The sequence below is a fragment of the Talpa occidentalis genome, unplaced genomic scaffold (assembly GCF_014898055.3).
Source record: "Talpa occidentalis isolate TD23 unplaced genomic scaffold, MPIMG_talOcc4v2.1 talOcc4.9, whole genome shotgun sequence".
Classification (NCBI taxonomy): domain Eukaryota; kingdom Metazoa; phylum Chordata; class Mammalia; order Eulipotyphla; family Talpidae; genus Talpa; species Talpa occidentalis.
Window position 1 is genome coordinate 20,973,364 of NW_023605305.1, and position 19,330 is coordinate 20,992,693.

Genomic DNA, 19,330 nt, shown 5'->3' on the forward strand with positions numbered 1-19,330 from the left:
CCTTTATATTGTGTTTTAGGATTCCAGCTATCCATTTGCCAATAAAGAATCCATTGGTTCGGAACTGGGAAATTCCTTTGCATCAAATATTAGAATTAAAGAAGAACCTTTGGATGATGAGTATGACAAAGCAATGGCACCACAGCAGGGACTACTAGACAAAATTAAAGATGAACCTGACAATGCTCAAGTAAACATTTCACCTTTTTTCCCCCCCTTCTTTTCATTTCACACCTGAGTTAGTCACTGAGAGTAAGTTCTTGTTTAAGAAGTGAAGTAGTTTTGTTGACACGGTTAGGGGAGACTCTTAATAATGACGATTGAGACTATTTGAATTATCTTGTGAGCATAATGCTAAGGAATCAACAGGAGTTATATGAATCTTCCTCAGTCATAGTTAAAGATTTTCATCCACTTTGTTTCTTAATACCACTGTTGTGATTTTCACAATGCACTTCCATGCAGGACTTAGGGAGAGTATGAATTTGCAAGGATTTAAGATTGATATCACAGACAGGACTGAAAGTTTAATGGTACTTTATGCATTTATGGTGTGATTATGTTATAATAAAATAATAAACCTTTGGCACAGTTACTGCGAATGACGTACAGACTATTTATGGATTTAACTTTTTCAGGAGAGCTTACTGGACAGGTTATCTTTGGACAGGTTATTTGTTTGAAGAACCAGATTTATGAGTAGAATGTAAAGGAAGCTTTAATGGAGGTTCCAAGTTTGAGATCTGAGAATAATAAGGGTAAGGAGAGAGTTCTGCTCTTTCAAGGTTGCTCTGGAGGTAAAAGTCATAGAGATTCTATAACTGTGAATTTTGAAGTCAGTGAGGTTATCTATGTAGTTAATGGCATTGTAGTGGTTGTAACAGAAGAAAAAAGTTATATCAGATGTGTAATCACTCTGTGATGTAGGAAGGGAACCACGGAATAAATACACAATAGCAGCAATTATTTGAGGGTGGTCTGCATTTTATGCAGATGTCGTGAATTCAGAGGCTGACAAGTAAAGAAAGCATGGATTAGCTATTTCTCAGAAATTACATTTGATCTGGAGAATCCTTTCCTTTTCCTATTTTTCTATTCTAATAGGGAGATTGAGAACGTGAAGCTTCAGTGGAAGAGGATTTTTCATTTGGTTGTCTCTTGAGCAGGGTTTCTCAAACTCTGTATTATGGACATTTTGGGTCAGATAATGTTTTGTTGTAGAGTGCTGGCCTCTGTATTATAGGATTTTTAGCAGCATCCTTGGCCTCTGCTAGATAACCGTGAGAACCCCACTACGACCTCCCCTCGCAATCCTCCTCAGACCAACACACACAGTTTCCAGACACTAACAAACGTGGGGAGAAAAATTGTCTGCAATGGAAAACCATTGTTTTAAAGAGGTGGAAGAACAGGTGATTTACAGATGTAGGTGATTTGTATGACTCACGTTGATTTTCATTGAAGAATTCCATGGTGCCCAATGAAAGGTATAGAGTAGTGACATTAAAACTATAGGAATTGGATGGATATGAGTACAGTAACAGCAAAGAAGATGACAGTACAGAAGAAGGATATGAAAATATTTGAATAGAAAGTAGATTGAAAGAATGGAAATAGAAAGCAGAGTAAAATGGAGATCCTAGATATCTGAACTAGAGATAGGGCAGATCTTGCCTATTTCTATGACCCAGTGTGGATTTGGGAAATTCATAAGAAATCACAATGCTGCCAGGGTTCCAAAGATGTCTCTTCATCTCTGTACATGATTCAGTGACACTTTCCTAGGGATGTAAAGGCAGTTTTAGCAAAGCTCAAATACATTGGAGGAAGAGGGCATCATAAAGCATTATTAGTATTACTGTTTTGAAGGTAATCAGATGTTCTAGTGGCTTCTGAACCTCTGGAGGTCACAAATACAAGCACAAATAGGAGAATACAAATAGGATGGAGCTGTCAGGAGACAGAAACCCCTACATTTTTATATACTATTGAAATAATGTATTATAAAATGGTGAACATGAAGTTTCATCATGATTATGGGGAAGCGCTTCCCCTAAGGTTCACCACCTGTTTGATTTGGCTCTTGAGAACCAAGCAAAAATGTATATGATCTTGGGATTAGGGTCCAGGAGCATCTTTTACCTGGACCCCAACAATAAGGCTGCCCTAACTATTATTTGAGTGGGTAAAGCTAGGTTTTTCCCCCTCTCTTAATAAGCTACACAAATCCTATAATATCAGACCATTGATAATTCTTTTAGAACTCCTTTAGGAGATCTCATTTAAACTATATATGTGTGCTTTTTTGTTTCCCTTTCCTCCGTCACCTCTCCCTTCACCACACCTTCTTTATTGTCATGTTCTTTAAGGTATTTTACCCCCATGACCATTGGAAAGCTATATCCCTTGCTGTTCAATACTGCATAATACTTTATCAACTTATCCATTTCCCATGGACTAGAAAAGGGAGCGCCAATGTATCGTCTTAGTTTCTAAACCAGTACAGTTAATCCAAATAATTACACACTGATATATTTGACAATGTGGTCAGTTGTTACTTTTGGCCATTAATTACTAAGATTTTCTCAAGGTTTAATAAGATAGTTTTAGATCATGGCACCTTGTCAAAACGTTCCTTGGCTTTTCTCTTTGCTTGTAGTTTTGCTTTCAGCTCACTTTCCAATTCTCCCTTTTATACAGTTCATTTTGGTCTTAATTTCTTTACTTTCCCACATGGGAAATGTGTTAATGGATATGTATTTGTATATATGTATATGTATTTAGCTTCTTCTCTCCATTTGCTCTTGATTATTTCTTCTAGTATGATTTTCTGGCTTGGTTAGTTGTTACCCTCCTGCCTCTGTTGCTGGCCGAACATCATTTGGCCTCCCAGTTTCATTTCTTCATTCAAATCCCATTGCATGTTACTATAATATTTTACTATAATATTTTATACAGTATTTTTACAGTTACGGATGCTTTCATGTGTGTTATGTTGTTTTATCCTCCAAAAAAGAATCATATTAGATGAAATGAACTCTACCTGTAGATGAGAAACTGAGATTCACAGAGGTTAAGTTACTCAAGTTCATTTGACCAGAAAGGAGCCAATCTGGGGCAATAATAATTTTAATCTACCAATATTTCTGTAAGTAAAAGTTGTTTTAAAAGTGTCTACAGAATATTTTAAAATAGAAACTGTAAAGAGCCAGAAACTTAATTTTTTCCTTTTATCCTTTTCTATAGGTTCTAAAAGCTGTAGATTCAGTAACTTATATTAAAACCATACTTTTTTTTTCTTTTTTACGCATAATAACAGAAGAAGAGCTAATTTATACTCTCATTTAAACAGATAGAATAGGGTAGTATCATGTAACCATCCTGGACTGGGTAAGTTCATTGTCAGTTTTTACAGTAGATAAGAGAATTTGGAGCCTTTGGTAGATTTCACAGTCCTTTAATGCTGAGACAAAGGACCAGATACACAGCAGGCAGACAGAGCAAGAGAAACTCCCAATGCTGAGAGAAGCAGAACAACTGCCTAGCCCCCTTTACATTGTTAAGAGCCCATAGCGTACAAGTGATACAGGGTTGCAAATGCAAGGCCCATCTGTTGTTTGCTAGACATCTGGTGGAACATAGCATTTCAAGATATGGGCTTTTTGCTGTGTGAAAGGTGAAAAATAGCCTGATTCACACATTTTTTTTACAGATGGGAAAGCAAATTAAGTAATCGTCACAAATAACATAGTCTTGGAAAGTAAAATTTGGGGGTTTCATTTATGTAATGTTTTTGGCTATGTCGAGTTAACTTGCCTACGTAACTGAGTTTTTCATTTCTACAATACTCTCGGGCCTCCCTGGTGGCGCAGGGGTTAATGTCTCAGCGCTATCAAGCTATCTCCAGCTATCAAGCTATCAAGCTATGCAGCTTGAGTTTGATCCCCGGCCAGGGATCTAACCCACATGGTGCGGCAGACTTCTCCTGTCTCGCCTGCTGCTCCCTTCAGCAATGTATTTCAGTAGATCTGCGTGTTCTGCTCCCCACTTTGTCTCTGGTGAATCCTCTCACCCTTCCCCACGCCTCTGACCTACACCCCAGTTCTTGCATGCATAAGTAAATAAAATCTTTAAAAAACAATACTCTCTTGGAATATGGATCAGATCTTCCATTATGATAAACAAATAGAAGGTAGATATATTGGTAAACCATTTTGTTTTTCTCTGCCTTTCTATTTCTGAAAGCTTTGGGTCATTAGATTTTTTATTTTTCAATTTATTAATCTTTGATTTGTTATTAAATATTTTTAAAATTAGTCATTGTGAGGAATATACTAACTAAACATGATTCTTCCTTGAAGGTGTTGGTTGTATAAGCAGAGTATTCACGATATCTACTTATTTTACTACATTTTATAAGTAATATACATTTGAGCTTGAGGATTAGCTGTCACAGACAATGAGAAAGAGCTGACTGGGACCATTAAAGTATGCCAACGAATGTTGTTTTTCTTGGAGTTTTCTGAGATTCAACAAGTATTTTTTATTCAAAACTTAATGTAATGTACTATATATAGGAATGTCAGGATTGAGGCATTATTATAAAGTCTTTTAATACATATATATTTCATCAGTAGGTCAAATAAGATAGATATGTATGGTGCCAATAGCCGTCTTCTCTCATTCACTGTGCTTTTCTTATGATAGTGTCTAAGCATGGTAAGGAAATACCTACTTCAGATCAATAGCAGTCATTGAATTTTAAAATAAAATGATGGAAATCTTCTGTTAATAATTACTAGTAGAATACAAGTTACTCATGTCAGCGTTATTTCCTCTTGTTGGATTTTTGATCCAATACACATTAATGAAGTTAATGTAAAATTACCTATAATAACTAAAAAATACTGTGTCGTTGAAAAAAATTTTTAATGTAAGATATCAGTAATTTCTAAATTAAGATTTAGTTTTGATACAGTTTTGATGAAAATATCAGTGGACTCTGAAGTTTTGAAGAGTTAAGTGTATACACATTGCCATATATATTACAAAAATGGAGAAGTTGATAGCGGCAAACTTTCCAGTCGCTAAATAGTCCACAGTTATTTTCATTAGGAACGTATGATATCAGAAGATTAGATTAGTACAACTGATAATGGTACAGAATAGATTGCCAAAAAGAGACAGTTAAAATAAATTTGATGTATTTACTAGCTGATATATTACATTTGCTAGCTGTTCAGTGAAAGAAGAAAAAAAATGGCCATTGTACAGCAAAGTAAATAAATTGCACATGAATTAAAGCAAGATTGGCAAATTAACAATGGGACAAATCCAGCCTGCTCCAGTAATTTTTCTGTTCTGTTATTCTGCACACTGTTTTTGTAAGTAAATGTACAAATGTAAGTGTTCATACTATTGGTGGGTGCTTTTGCTCTATCAGGGCAGAGTTAAGACATTTGTACTGGTATAACCAGTACAGTAAAAATATTTACTACCTGGTCCTTTGCAGATAAGGTTTGTTAATCTCTTCATTAAAGGTACAGCATTTTAAACAATGAAACCATTTTCTTAGTATTCTATTATAGAAATAGAACTTTATTAAAGATAGAAGGAATCACAAAAGTAAAATTTAATCACAGAGTGTTGACATTAAAAACAAACTACAGTACAGAAAAAAATTAATTTAAAATATGTACTTAGCAAATGTGGATAACATGCTACAGAGGGTTAACACTGTTAAATTATAATGTGTCTTCTCTGTAAATGTATGTGAAAAACAGAATTGCAAATGGAAACAGTGGGAAAGACTTTTAAATGTCTTTCTCAAACTGTATTATGAATATAATTAAGTTTTTTTAAACCATTATGTCATTACATATAAAGAACCTTTACTGTGTAACTTTTTACCTAGTATAGTAATTCCACTTTAAGTATCCTTTCCTTAGGAGAGTATCCCAAATATGAGAGTGAGTATTCATGAAAACATGCATCATGGTCATGCCAAACATCTGGAAGCAAGTGGACCAATATTATGTAAACTCACTGCCATGCAGGGCTATAAAATTGGAACCTGAAGCCTATGGAAAAATCAATAATACTGTTCCTGTATTTATCAATTTGAAGTTTTGATATTTTGTTCATAGATTTTTGATTTTTAAAAATATTGCATTAAAATACCATTTGTCTTTTGTCTTGATTACTGAGACTTCATGCCTTAATTTTGTGTCTGAGGCAGGTGTCGTACTCCTTTCTCCCCAGTTTGATCCCTGTATAATTTGATATATTGATTAAATACATATCAGTATATCTCAAACTTGTGTAATGTACAGACACCTCTTGACATAACAAAGGGTATGCTGGGAATGCTCAAGAACTCCTAGGATAAGAAATCTTGTAAGATACTGTGATAAATTAAAACAGAAATTTAATATATCACTGAGGGGTTTTACAGTGTAACAATATAATTGTAAAGGCAAACAACAGCACTGAAAACTGGTAATATCGCTCAGTTTATATCATGGTTATTCATGACTTAAAGTAATGTTTACATTCCCTAATAAAATCATTGACATAGAAACCATCAAAAAAAAGAAAAGAAAAGAAAAGAAACCGTCTAAAATATGTTCCTTTAGAATTCTCACAATCCTTAGCGTAACTCTGTAGACCTTTAGGGTAACCAAGATCAGGGATTATTGGATGCCAATTTTAAAAAGAATTGTTATGTAGTCACTCGAAGTGATTTTGGAGTAGTATGTAATAATATGCAAATGTTCAGTTAAATCAAGTAATCAAACTATGAGAGTGGTATGGTCGGTATAATTGCAACCGCGTAAAGAAATGAAACCTATAAATATAGGAGGGGAAAAGACTGGAAAGAAATATACTAAAAGAAAGATAGTGGTTGTTTTGGGGTGATGGAATATGATTAGATTTTTTTCCCTTTGTTTCTAATTGTCTGCACTTCGTATAGTGAGTGTGTATTACTTTTATAATAAACAGCTATTTAAAATACAGTATAAGAATTTTCAAATGTAATTTATAAATATATGGTGTCACTACAGGCTAATTAGATAGCTACTTTCTTTTTTTTGCCTCCAACTCTCAATATATGTGTTATACTCTATTGTAATTGTTGTTTGTTTGCTATTCTTTCTTACTAATGTTAATGTAGTAAACATTTTTCACCCCTATATAGCAATGGTAAATTGTCTTCAGTGTATATATTTATTTATATGCACTGTATTTATTCTTTTCTCTACATATTTATTTACTTATTTTCTCTTTTAAAGGAGTATAGTCATGGCCAACAGCAAAAAACTCAAGAAGGGGAACTGAAAATTAGTGCTGTATTTTCAGTCAGTGGCAGTCCTCTTGGTAAGAAACAGAACTGAATAAATGAATCATGTTTATTCTGACCAGTATGAATGAGAGGAAGTATCTATTTGTATAGTAAATGAGGCATTTTCTCTGCCCATTCAGAATGGCCTTAATTACATACTGTATAATTAGTGTTGGTTTTCAAGGCTAGTTATAGGAGAGGGAAAAAAAATACAAACTTAAAATTTATGGTAAAAAGTAAAACATTTCTTCTTTCAATTTTTTTTTTTAAGCTCCACAGTTGACTACTGGCTTTCAGCCTTCACTGGCGTCATCTGGCATGAATAAAATGCTTCCTTCAGTTCCAGCCACAGCTGTTCGAGTTTCCTGTTCTGGTTGTAAAAAAATCCTCCAGAAGGGCCAAACTGCTTATCAGAGGAAAGGGTCTACTCAGCTCTTCTGCTCCACACTGTGCCTCACTGGATACACAGTCCCTCCTGCTCGCCCACCGCCTCCTCCCACCAAGAAAACTTGTTCAAGTTGCTCAAAGTATAACAGAACTCTAAATTACCTTTGTTTCTTTTCATTTAATACTTTATTCTTATCTATTGTTTATTTTTTACATTTCCTTTTTTTTTGAATATCATTTTAGTTAGTACCAACATGTTGCTGCTTGATTCACTTTTTCTGGATGCTAGTTGCTCAGTTTATTCTTAGCATTAATGTGCCTTTTATTAACAGATGTTTTTAAAATCAACTTTCATATTTGTTGAGAGATGTTTTATAAATAGCAAAATGATACCATTTAGGGGTATTATATGACTACTCTATTTTATCTTGTAACTATAGGCAATAGATACTTAAATCCAACCAGTATTTAATGTTATATTTCCTAACATGTAATTGGAATTTATTTAATAGTTTTCTTCTCAATCTTAAGTATGTTCCAGTGTACATAATACCTCTGAACTATCTTAGAAGTTCCATTTCAGTATTTAAAACTCTGAAAGTGCTTAATAACAACATAAGTTTGACTGGCCTTCAGGTCATCTTGATATATTTGAGTAACGTGAATTATTTTTGGCTAATTTTGTAGATGATTGTTAGAAAACTGTCCAAGTAAATCAGAAAAAAAGATGAGTAATACTTTTTGTTCTGAAACACCTTGGTCTGTTATTAAGCCATTCAAACCTTCAATTATTTGTTTAGGTATTTATTTTGACAGTTCCTTCAATGGATACCACCCTTTCTCTGCCTGAAAGGGGAAAAGATACTCCCTCCTCTGGTTGAATTAAGAAAAGACATAGTTTAGATAAAAATTTTTTAAAAGAAATTAGAATATGTTTAAGTTCTTCTGGAAGTTAGTTCTGTGCGCAACCTTTATGTCTCAGGTTAAGTCAGCAGAAATGGACTTATGAATGTGCTCTTAAAAATAGGTACTTAATAGCCTCCATGGTGGTGCGGGTTTAAAGTCTTAGTGCTATAAAGCTATCAGCAGCCACTGCAACATGAGTTCAATCCCAGGCCAGGAGCTAATTGACATAGCGCAGTAGACCTCTCCTGTCTTGCCCCCTGCTCCTCTCAGCAGTATATTTCAGTAGATGCGCCTGTTCTACTCCGCACTCTGTCTCTGGAGAATCCTGTCACCCCCACACCTCACCTCTGGCGTGCTCTCCAGTTCTTGTATGCCTAAATAAATCTAAAATAGTTACTTAAGTATATGTCTAATTTCTATATTCTGGTATATTTATTATCAGATTCTAAGAATAGATCAACTTGAAAATTATAATTTTCATGGTTTTTTCCCCCATTTTCTGTTTTATCATGAGTAATTTCACAGAATGACATCCCTTTATGCTTCTTTATTTAGTTCTTTAGGGAGCAGTACCTGCTAAAATTGCAGCACTATTTCTCCTTTCAAAATAATAGTCATAGATATTTCTTTCCAAGAGTACTAGTGAATATTAAAACAATCATAGAAAGGTTGTAGAAGTTTAAGAAGTGTTTCTTAATTCTTTCCATGTCATTCTTTTCATCTAAATTTATTACATCCTTTTGGGTCTGTGTTGTTTGCCTATATGTCATATCTTATTCCTGTATTGATCTTTAGTAGGTCAGTTATTCTTTAAGATTGCATTTCTTTTCATTTGTTATTTGGTCTCAACTATGTATTTTTCACTTGTTCAACCTGTAAACCCTTGACTCTTTAACTGTTTCACCTCTTTATCTCTTACTCTTTTCTTTTGTCCCTTATTCTTTTCCATTCCTTACTTCTTTCTAATCTTTCCTTACCTGCTTGTTATCTCAACCTTTCCTGTCTTGTTTTCTGTCTTTTTTATTCTCCCCTTTCTCCTCCTTACGGGGTACTTCTTTCTCAACCACGGATCTGTCTTATTTTTCCTTGTGTTCCATTTCACGTCCTAAACTACTCTTTCATCTCCTATTTACCACTTTCCCTTTCCTTCCCCCTTTTTCCCTCTCTTATTTACACACTCACTAACAGTTTGTACTAGTCTGGTTTACCTGATTATATAATTGGACTGTACCTTCAATATAATGAAATTATGTTCAAAGATATTAAAAGATTTGTTGGATCTCACTCACACAGCTAACTAATTTTGGCACACGTGTCCCTCCCCTACTTGTCTCCACTTGTAGAGAGTCCATACACAAACAGGTTTAATTTATAAGTCAGTTCCTATAAGAAGAGTTTCATTTGAGTAGGCAAAGATAGAAGAGATTTCCTTCCTGATAGCTGCTACTGATTTTATACACCAGTAGAAATATACCAGCAACATTTAGGTTGATAGAAACTCATTAGCTATTTGAAGTATTCTAGTTTTATTCTTTATTAAACATATCTCTTAGCTTGAATTTTTACCTAAACTCTCAATATATTTTGGCTATTATTTTAATTTTTAGCTTTCTTTAGTATTAGGGACCTAATGATTTATCTGTAAAAAAAATCTATTTCAAATCCTACACAAAAGAGGTAATTTGTAGGGTAATTTTACTGTTACTGTTAGGTAATATTTCTATGTATAATGGTACTCACAGAAATTATTTCTTTTTCAGGATTTCTGTACCATTTCTGAATTTTAACTCCCTGGAGTAAGATTATTCCTCATTCTGTCCATAAATAAAATCTACTGCAGTAACATGTAGTGGGATGGACACTGCTCATACCCAGAGCAGTGAGAAGTGCCTAATTTTTATATTTTCTTGATCCAGGGCTCGCTAAGTCTTATCTCATTAACCTTCTAGAAGACTTCTTAAAGCTAAAATGTTTCTTCATTTCTCTTTCTATAATACATTATTCATTAATACATTATATATCATTTGTCTATTATTCCCAACATACTGTGAGCTTCTTGAGTGCATGCTTGTACCATATCTTGGCTCAGCTTTTAGCTAGTACATGCCTGTTCAATACATGCTCAGTAAATGCCCATATAAATGAAATACATTAAAACCTGATGAAAAAATAAAGGAAAAAATGCAAAAGCAGTGAATTCTGGATCTGTAGAAGATGAGGTATGGAGTTACAGCATTGTTTACTATTACCTTTTATTGAAGCAGATTATTTGTAATCTTTCCCAAAAGTACTATATTAATATAATATGTTTAAGATGCAGAAATGAATATAGCACAGTTTATTTTCTATTATGTGTGAATGCACTCATGGAAGAGAGACAGCTTAAATTTCAACAAGTTTTTTTTAAAAAGATTTTTTTATTTATGCATACAAGAACTGGGGTATAGGCCAGAGGTGTGGGGGCGTGAGAGGATTCATCAGAGACAGAGTGGGCAACAGAACAGGCAGATTGACTGGAATACACTGTTGAGGGGAGCAGTAGGCGAGTCAGGCGAGGTCTGCTGCGCCATGTGGGTAGCTACCTGGCCGGGGATTGAACCCATGCTGCAGTGGCTGCAAACAGCTTGGTAGGTTGTGTCCCAACCCCTTGCGCCACTAGGGAGGCCCTCAACAAGGTATTTTTAAGAAATTTTTTTTTAATGGCATACTGAAAAAACTATTTGGCAAACTATTATATAGAAAGACTTATTTAACAGTGGAATAAGGGGTGCAGCAGTGGGGAACCATAATTAATAGAGATGTAATCGCTATTATCTTTGATACTAATGTCTACAATTTAAATTATTTAGATAAGGAAGTGTTAGATTTTATATAACCGTGCTAGAATATACACTATCAATTGAAATGTATTTTTATAATTTCAAAAGATAGTGGTGTTAAATTTTTTCAAGTGTAATATTATTTGTAAAGAATACTTTGAAAATACAGAAGCACGTAAAGAAGGAAATTAAACTTTCTTACAGCCTCACCTGTTAGATAATGGGAACTGATGGATGTATAGTCCTTTAATCTTAAACTCTAGTATACTAATTCTCACAATAGCTTATGAAGAAGGGGTACATAATGTATTAGTTCCATTTTATATAAAAAAATTAAGGATCAATGCAATTTATAGTGTATACAAGAAAATTCAGGCTTTCTGATTTAAATATTAATGCCCTTTTCTTACATATAGTTGCCTCTGTTTTGATTATTTTAGCTCACAAAAAGAAGAAAAAACTGAATTATATTTGGCTTATTTTATCTTTGTTATTTTTAGAGACATTTTAAATCCAAAGGATGTGATCAGTGCCCAGTTTGAAAATACCACCACTAGTAAAGACTTTTGCAGTCAATCATGTTTGTCAATGTACGAAATGAAAAGAAAACCTGTTGTTACCATAAATACCAATAGCATTTCAACCAAATGTAGTATGTGTCAGAAGAATGCTGTTGTAAGTTACCTTTTTAATTTTTTCCGGGGGTGGAGGGAGGCAAGAGGAATCTATTATTTTGTTCTTAAGCACAAATTTTGACTGTTATTTTTTAATTCCTAGATTCGACATGAAGTCAATTACCAGAATGTGGTACACAAACTTTGCAGTGATGCTTGCTTTTCTAAGTTTCGCTCTGCTAACAACCTCACCATGAACTGTTGTGAGAACTGTGGGGGTTATTGTTACAGTGGCTCTGGACAGTGCCATGTGCTTCAGATAGAGGGACAGTCTAAGAAGTTTTGTAGCTCAGCGTGTGTCACAGCATACAAGCAGGTACATCATCGTACTTAATCCCCCGTGTTTTTTGTTCGTTTCAGGGGGATCTGAAGTTATTGGTGGAAATCATTTTATGAAAATGTCATGAAAATATTATGATCATATTAGTTTAATATTTTGACATATAAATAGTATTACTCAAATAACTGCATGTTAAAACAACTCTTAAGAGTTTTACAAGTATCTTATATTTGTATACGCACATGAAATACATGCTTTTAAGATTGTGACTTATTTCAATGATTAATATTTTTGAAGAATATATTTTAAAAATGAGAAAAGCACAAAGAAGAAAAATAATACATCTCCCAGAGATACCCAGTTCCATCCTTTTGAAGTATAACCTTTAATCTTTGAAATACATTTTGATTTGCATATATAATGTTGCCATTAATTGTTCAGTAGGTTTTGCCTTCATGAAATACAAAGAAATAAATGTGGTTATATATTATTTTGTGAATTGATGGAAGTTTGTAGGATGAATTCTGTATCACTGATGTCTTAAATGCAGATTTATTTTACTAGATTTATATTTTGTTAGTAAATTTTGGACAAATAATAGATTTAAAAATTAATAAACCCAAAAAAAATTAAGTACTTCTCATATTTTTTATTTTATCATGCCTCTCTTACAGGGCATTTGCTGATCATACTTTTTCTTAAACAGTGAATTTTTTTACAGTCTACCAAAATTGGTAAATTTAATAATGTCAATTGGCAAGTTTCCTTTTAATTGTACATAAGACTTTGCATTGATTTTGGAATTTTAAGCATTATACAATAGTGTTTCCATTTTTTTTCTTGCTAATATACAAACATTAAGAAGGCTTATATTTACTGTTTAGAAACATCTTGTTTTTGCTCTCACAAATGGGGAAAAACAGTTATGTTCATTTCCTCATCTTGTCCAAATTACTTGTTTTCCTTTTATATCAAGTATTAAAAGTTACTTGGATCCAATGTTTTGAAAGTTGGTTCAGATTCTACAAGAGAAGGAGAATAGATTGAAGTATCTTAGTTTTTAATTTATTTAGTACTTTTGATTTAGCTAGTAACTATTAAAATTTTCACTTTTTAGTATGTATTGTGGTAGGGAAAGAACTTGAATTTAGATGTTAAAGCAGATCTTAATTAACAGATCTTTGATTCCCAGACTTTATTTTTTAAAGATTTATCCACTCATAAACTGGGGTGCAGGTCACAGGCGCGGGTGGGTGAGAGAATTCACCAGAGACAGAGCGGGGAGCAGAACAGGCAGACAGACCAAAGATACTGCTGAGGGGAGCAGCGGGCAAGGCAGCAGAGGTCTCTGCACCACATGGGTTTCTCCCCGGCTGGCTGGGAATTGAACCTGTACTGCAGAGGCTGTGGATAACCTCACAGCGTGGTGCTCAACCTGCTGTGCCACCCGGGAGGCCCTGATTCCCAGACATTCTATTCAAATAGAATTTTACCTTAGGGAAAGCAGTTAAACTCCCTGAGGCATTATCTGTAAAAGGATATTATATATTATGTCCCTGGGATGTTTTTAGAACTATATGCAAAGAAAGAATTCAAAGTACCTCATGTAGAACCTGACACATTGTAAGGTAGTCATTTCTGCTACTTTGTTTCTTAACTCTTTCAACGAACTTTAGATGTGACTCTTGTTTTGAGAAACTACATGTCTCCTGAAGGCTTAGACATAGAAATAAGATGCTGTGTTGGAATATTGTGGAATACAATGGGGTACAGAGGAACCGTGGTCATTTCTACTACACAGAGAAAATTCATGACTTAACTCTTTGACATTAAGTTTGTATTCACTGTCTTGATGGGGAAGGAAAGAAGAAATAGGGTTGCAGTTAATAGAAGACTTTCCAGAATGCAGCAGTATGCTCACTTTAAAATCTATTTTAAAACCCACTCTTATATGGACAGTTAATCTACGATAAAGCAGCCAAGAGTTTACATTGGAGAAAGGAAGGTCTCTTCAACAAATGGTGTTGGGAAAACTGGACAGCCACATGCAAAAGAATGAAATTTAGACTGCTATCTCACACCATACACAAAAATTAACTCAAAATGGATTAAAGACTTGGATGTAAGACCTGAAACCATAAAATACATAGAAGAAAACATAGGCAACACACTCCACAACATTGGTATCAGGTATGTCTTTGGGGACTTGCCTCCAATAACAAGGGAACAAAAGCAAAAATAAACAAATGTGACTACATCGAACTATTGACTAAAAAGGCTTCTGCACAGCGAAAGAAACTATCATTAAAAGAAAAATACCCCCTACTGAATGGGAGAATGTATTTGCACATCATACATCTGACAAGGGGCTAATATCCAAGATCTACAAAGAACTAACTCAGCTCAAAAAAATTAATTAATTGCCAGAAGAGCTAAATAGATGCTTCTTCAAAGAAGACATACAGATGGCCAACAGCATATGAAAAAACTTTCATCATCACTATCATCAGGGAAATGCAAATCAAAACCACACCTGTGAGAATGTCCGATCTCAAAAAGACCAGAGACAAGTGTTTGTGAGGATGTGGCGAAAAAGGAACCCTGTACAGTGTTGGTATTGGTAGGAATGTAGACTGTACCAACCCCTATGGAAAACAGTATGGAGGTTTCTCAAAGTATTAAAAATAAAACTGCCATACGGTCCAATAATTCCAATAATTTTTACCAAAGGGTAAAAATACTAGTTGAAAGGGATATATGTAGTCCCATGTTCATTGCAGCACTTTTTACAATAACCAAGTTACAGAAACCACCTAAGTACTATAGGACAGATGAATGTATTAAGAAGATGTGGTACATGTACACAATGGAATACTATGCTGCTATAAAAAACATGAACTCCTACATTTGCTACAACATGAATGGAATTGGAGGGAATTATACTAAGCGAAATAAGGAGAAAGACATATATTGGGTAGTTTGTGTTACATGAGGAATATAGAGAAAGCAGAGGGTCAGATAAAACTCAACCAAAAACATAACCTAGAAACAAAACTCTGTAATTGTGGCTCCCAGTTGGGGAAAGAGAAGGTAGCGAGCAAAATTGGAGGAAGCCCAGTGGACTGTGGTGGAGGACTATGGGTGTCTTGGTGTAGTGAGTGTGGTGTGATAACATACATCTGAAGAGATGTGATCTTGTACCTCTGAATCATATACACTGTACAGTAAATCAGTGTCACCCCAGTTGAAGGAAAAAAAGAAAGGGAAGAGAAAGAATTCAAAGCCAAAAAAAAAAAAAACCAAACGTATTTTAAAGCATGTCTAACAAATTTATCCTTGAAGAGTACATAATGATCTTAAAGATCTAATGGTTGATGGATATAATTTATTTATAAGTTTTCCTGACTGTTTAACATGTCAGTAGTATTCATCATTATTTATTCCTGAATTTCTGAGTGGCTGTTTAAAGTAACAAAACTCTTTGGTTGTTTATATTTGGTGGTTTATATTTGCTCCCACGCTATTGCTTATATTGAGTTTTGTTATTGTTAGTGGCGGGGTATTTCACAGTGAGTTTTCTAATAAGTTTATTAAATTCCGTGAATTCACATTTTATTGCTAAAATAGCATCCTTTGGGGGGAGTGGGGTCCTTCCAGTTTTTAGATTTGTATGTATAAGTGCTTGAATTCTCTGTTTGGTTATTTCTTTAAATAGCAATTTAAAATAATCAAAACCAATTAATAGATACTGAAATTAGTTGCTGTGCTGTGATCAGTATTATTTTTTAATGAAATAGAATAGAATGGAAAATTATATTACAGTGTATCTATCACATTTTATTATGATACATTATTTTATGAAAATGTTTTTACATACACACATGCTTAAAACACAAACATAAAACCTCAAAGTATGTGTATAACGGGTCACTTTGTAAAATTTATTTCTTGCTCAGGATTGTAATCCTCAAAGTTTGAAAGCCACTAATTTAAAGTATTTCAGCCATCCAGACTATAAACCTTTTAAGAAAATGTTATGCTTTACTTGCAATTTGGTAAAAATGAATGTTTTTATTCTTTTAATAGAAATCAGCCAAAATTACACCATGTGCACTTTGCAAATCTTTGAGATCCTCAGCAGAAATGATTGAAAATACCAATAGCTTGGGAAAGACAGAGCTTTTCTGTTCTGTTAATTGCTTATCTGCTTACAGAGTTAAAATGGTTACTTCTGCAGGTAATACTGTTTCAACAAATTATGTTTTTTTTTAGTAGAGATTTCTTTTTGTCTAATTCTAGTTGACTTTTAAGGCAAATATAAAATATTTCAAATCTGTGTTACGAAATATCACCTATTACTCTGATTGCTTACTTTATGTTTATTTACTTGCTTGCCTATTTATGCATTCCTCTTTACCAAAAGAATTTCATACAGCTTTTTAAATGTATTTTCTTTTTTCACATTTGGTTTATTTCAAAATTCTTTTTTTTTTTTTTTTTTGTAGTTTCAGGTTAGACTATGACAGCTTTGAAAGAAATATTTTTAATGTTATGTGAGTTTATTTTCTTTATGGAACATGAGTTTAATTTCAGTTCCTTCAACTTTGCCCTTCAATTTCCATATATTGTATAATTCTTACTCATTTTTTCATGCATTTATGTACATTTCTATACATTACTCATTAGTTTTTTTATTTTGATTTGCTAAGGTGTACAAGTTCAGTGTAACAGTTGTAAAACCTCTGCAATTCCTCAGTATCACCTCGCCATGTCAGATGGAAGTATACGCAACTTCTGCAGCTACAGTTGTGTGGTAGCTTTCCAGGTATGACTTCTGGAATCTTCCTCTTCTCCAGTCAGTGAGTCACCTACTTTGAAATGTAAACTTTTTAAATGTTTGGTAGTGCCTGGACTGCCTAAATTTATATCTCTGATTCATCCTATATTTGGCGATATATCAGTTTTAATTGCCCCCTGTAAAATTAAATGGTACTGTTATCCAGGTTATCTGTTGGGAGGATGTTATTTTTCAAGAACATTTTAGTTCACTTACTGTGTTTTCTGAACATATATGGCAACTGCCTCATTCCATTATAAGCTGCTCAAAAGCAGGGATTTTTGCCTGTTCACAAAAGTGCCTGGAACTATGTTGGGCATACTTGGGTACTCAATTATTATTTGTTTGAATAAATAGATTGATATTTTTGTTTGTTTGTTTTTTCAGAATTTGTTCAATAAGCCAACAGGAATGAATTCTTCAGTAGTGCCCTTGTCTCAGGGCCAAGTAATTGTAAGCATCCCCACAGGTTCAACAGTGTCAGCAGGAGGGGGTAACACCTCTGCTGTTTCTCCCACCTCCATCAGTAGTTCTGCTGCAGCTGGTCTCCAGCGTCTTGCTGCCCAATCCCAGCATGTTGGGTTTGCACGAAATGTTGTGAAACTCAAGTGTCAGCATTGTAACCGTCTTTTTGCCACAAAGCCAGAACTTCTTGACTATAAGGTATAGGATCACAATAATGGGTTTTTGTTTAAAGCAGTTTGTGTAAAATTATTTGTGACTTTTCATCTCTCAAATTTGTATTGTTTTGAATATAAGAGGAATGGAATTTCCATAAGAAAATAAATGTTTAATTAGAACTTAATGATTATCTCTTTGCAGGGTAAAATGTTTCAGTTCTGTGGCAAGAATTGTTCTGATGAATATAAAAAAATAAATAATGTAATGGCAATGTGTGAATATTGTAAAATTGAAAAAATTGTAAAGGAGACTGTGCGATTCTCAGGTGCTGACAAATCGTTCTGTAGTGAAGGTAAAGATGGAAGATTCTCTTACATACTGAACATGTTGGGTTTTTTTAACAGTAGTTAATGATTTAAGGTGTTAATATATATGTATCTGCTTTATCCTTTGTGTATAATACCAGAGCCTTTTTGTTTTGTTTATACTTGGTTTCTAATGAAATCCTTCATATTATAAAGATGTAAAAATGAAGGAATAGATAGATCCTCAAGTATAATGCAGAAGATGGTAGTAATGTGGAAAATCTTTAATGTTACTAGGTTGATAGGGTTCTTTTCATTATTACACTTATTTCTTAATTCTGGTAAATTTTGTTATAGTCCTAAAAATGAACTTTGATTGTTTTAAACAACTTTTGCATTTCTGAATATGCAAATCATTAAGAAGTAGATTATTTTCATTTAGATGACTACTTTCTTTGTTTAGAAAGTTGTTTGATTTTAAAGATGTGTAAGATTAACCTCTTTCACAAGTGGCTTTCTGATCTTTGGACCACAACACAAAAGAAGAAATACATTTTACATTGTGACCCAGTACATTATCACATAACCAAATAAAACAAGTTTCATAAAACCAAGCTTACTTGTATTATATGTGATACGCACACTATAATATTTTCTATCTTGTCTTATTTTGTTTAAAAAAAGACTGATGACATTGATCCTTTAAATGACCTCTCGATCTAAATGGTGAGGACCCAAATGAGAAAACTTTGTCATAGAGCATTTAAATTAAAGATGTAGATACTTGATATTTCTCCCTAATGTTAACTTTATCTTTCCTGAATTTTTAGGTTGCAAATTGCTTTATAAACATGACTTGGCAAAACGCTGGGGAAATCACTGTAAAATGTGCAGTTATTGTTTACAGACATCTCCCAAATTGGTACAGAATAATTTTGGGGGCAAGGTGGAAGAGTTCTGTTGTGAAGAGTGCATGTCCAAATACACAGTTTTGTTTTATCAGGTAAAATAACTAACTAATGAACATTCTTGAATTTCTCATGTTAGGGCAGAGTATTCCCTTTTATTCTCTCATGTAGTATGAAGGACAATTAAGTGACTTAAACTTTTAATTTAAAGGTATTGTGTTCTGTAGCATTAATAAAAAATGTAGGAAGAA

At 33.7% G+C, this 19,330-nt stretch overlaps 1 protein-coding gene across 6 annotated transcripts in view; it reads left to right on the plus strand.

Moving 5' to 3' along the window:
- ZMYM4 (zinc finger MYM-type containing 4) overlaps positions 1 to 19,330 on the plus strand; it is a 122,554-nt gene that overhangs the window by 69,247 nt on the left and 33,977 nt on the right. For 5 of the 6 annotated variants that reach the window (XM_054690918.1, XM_037500117.2, XM_054690921.1 and 2 more), the window contains exons 5-14: positions 20 to 190; positions 7,293 to 7,377; positions 7,614 to 7,869; positions 11,955 to 12,129; positions 12,232 to 12,444; positions 16,495 to 16,645; positions 17,118 to 17,233; positions 17,633 to 17,908; positions 18,068 to 18,218; positions 19,002 to 19,174. In XM_054690918.1, the coding sequence (XP_054546893.1) occupies positions 20 to 190; positions 7,293 to 7,377; positions 7,614 to 7,869; positions 11,955 to 12,129; positions 12,232 to 12,444; positions 16,495 to 16,645; positions 17,118 to 17,233; positions 17,633 to 17,908; positions 18,068 to 18,218; positions 19,002 to 19,174 (1,767 nt within the window). The remainder of the gene's footprint in view (positions 1 to 19; positions 191 to 7,292; positions 7,378 to 7,613; positions 7,870 to 11,954; positions 12,130 to 12,231; positions 12,445 to 16,494; positions 16,646 to 17,117; positions 17,234 to 17,632; positions 17,909 to 18,067; positions 18,219 to 19,001; positions 19,175 to 19,330) is intronic. The other variant, XM_054690922.1, reaches the window with a different exon arrangement.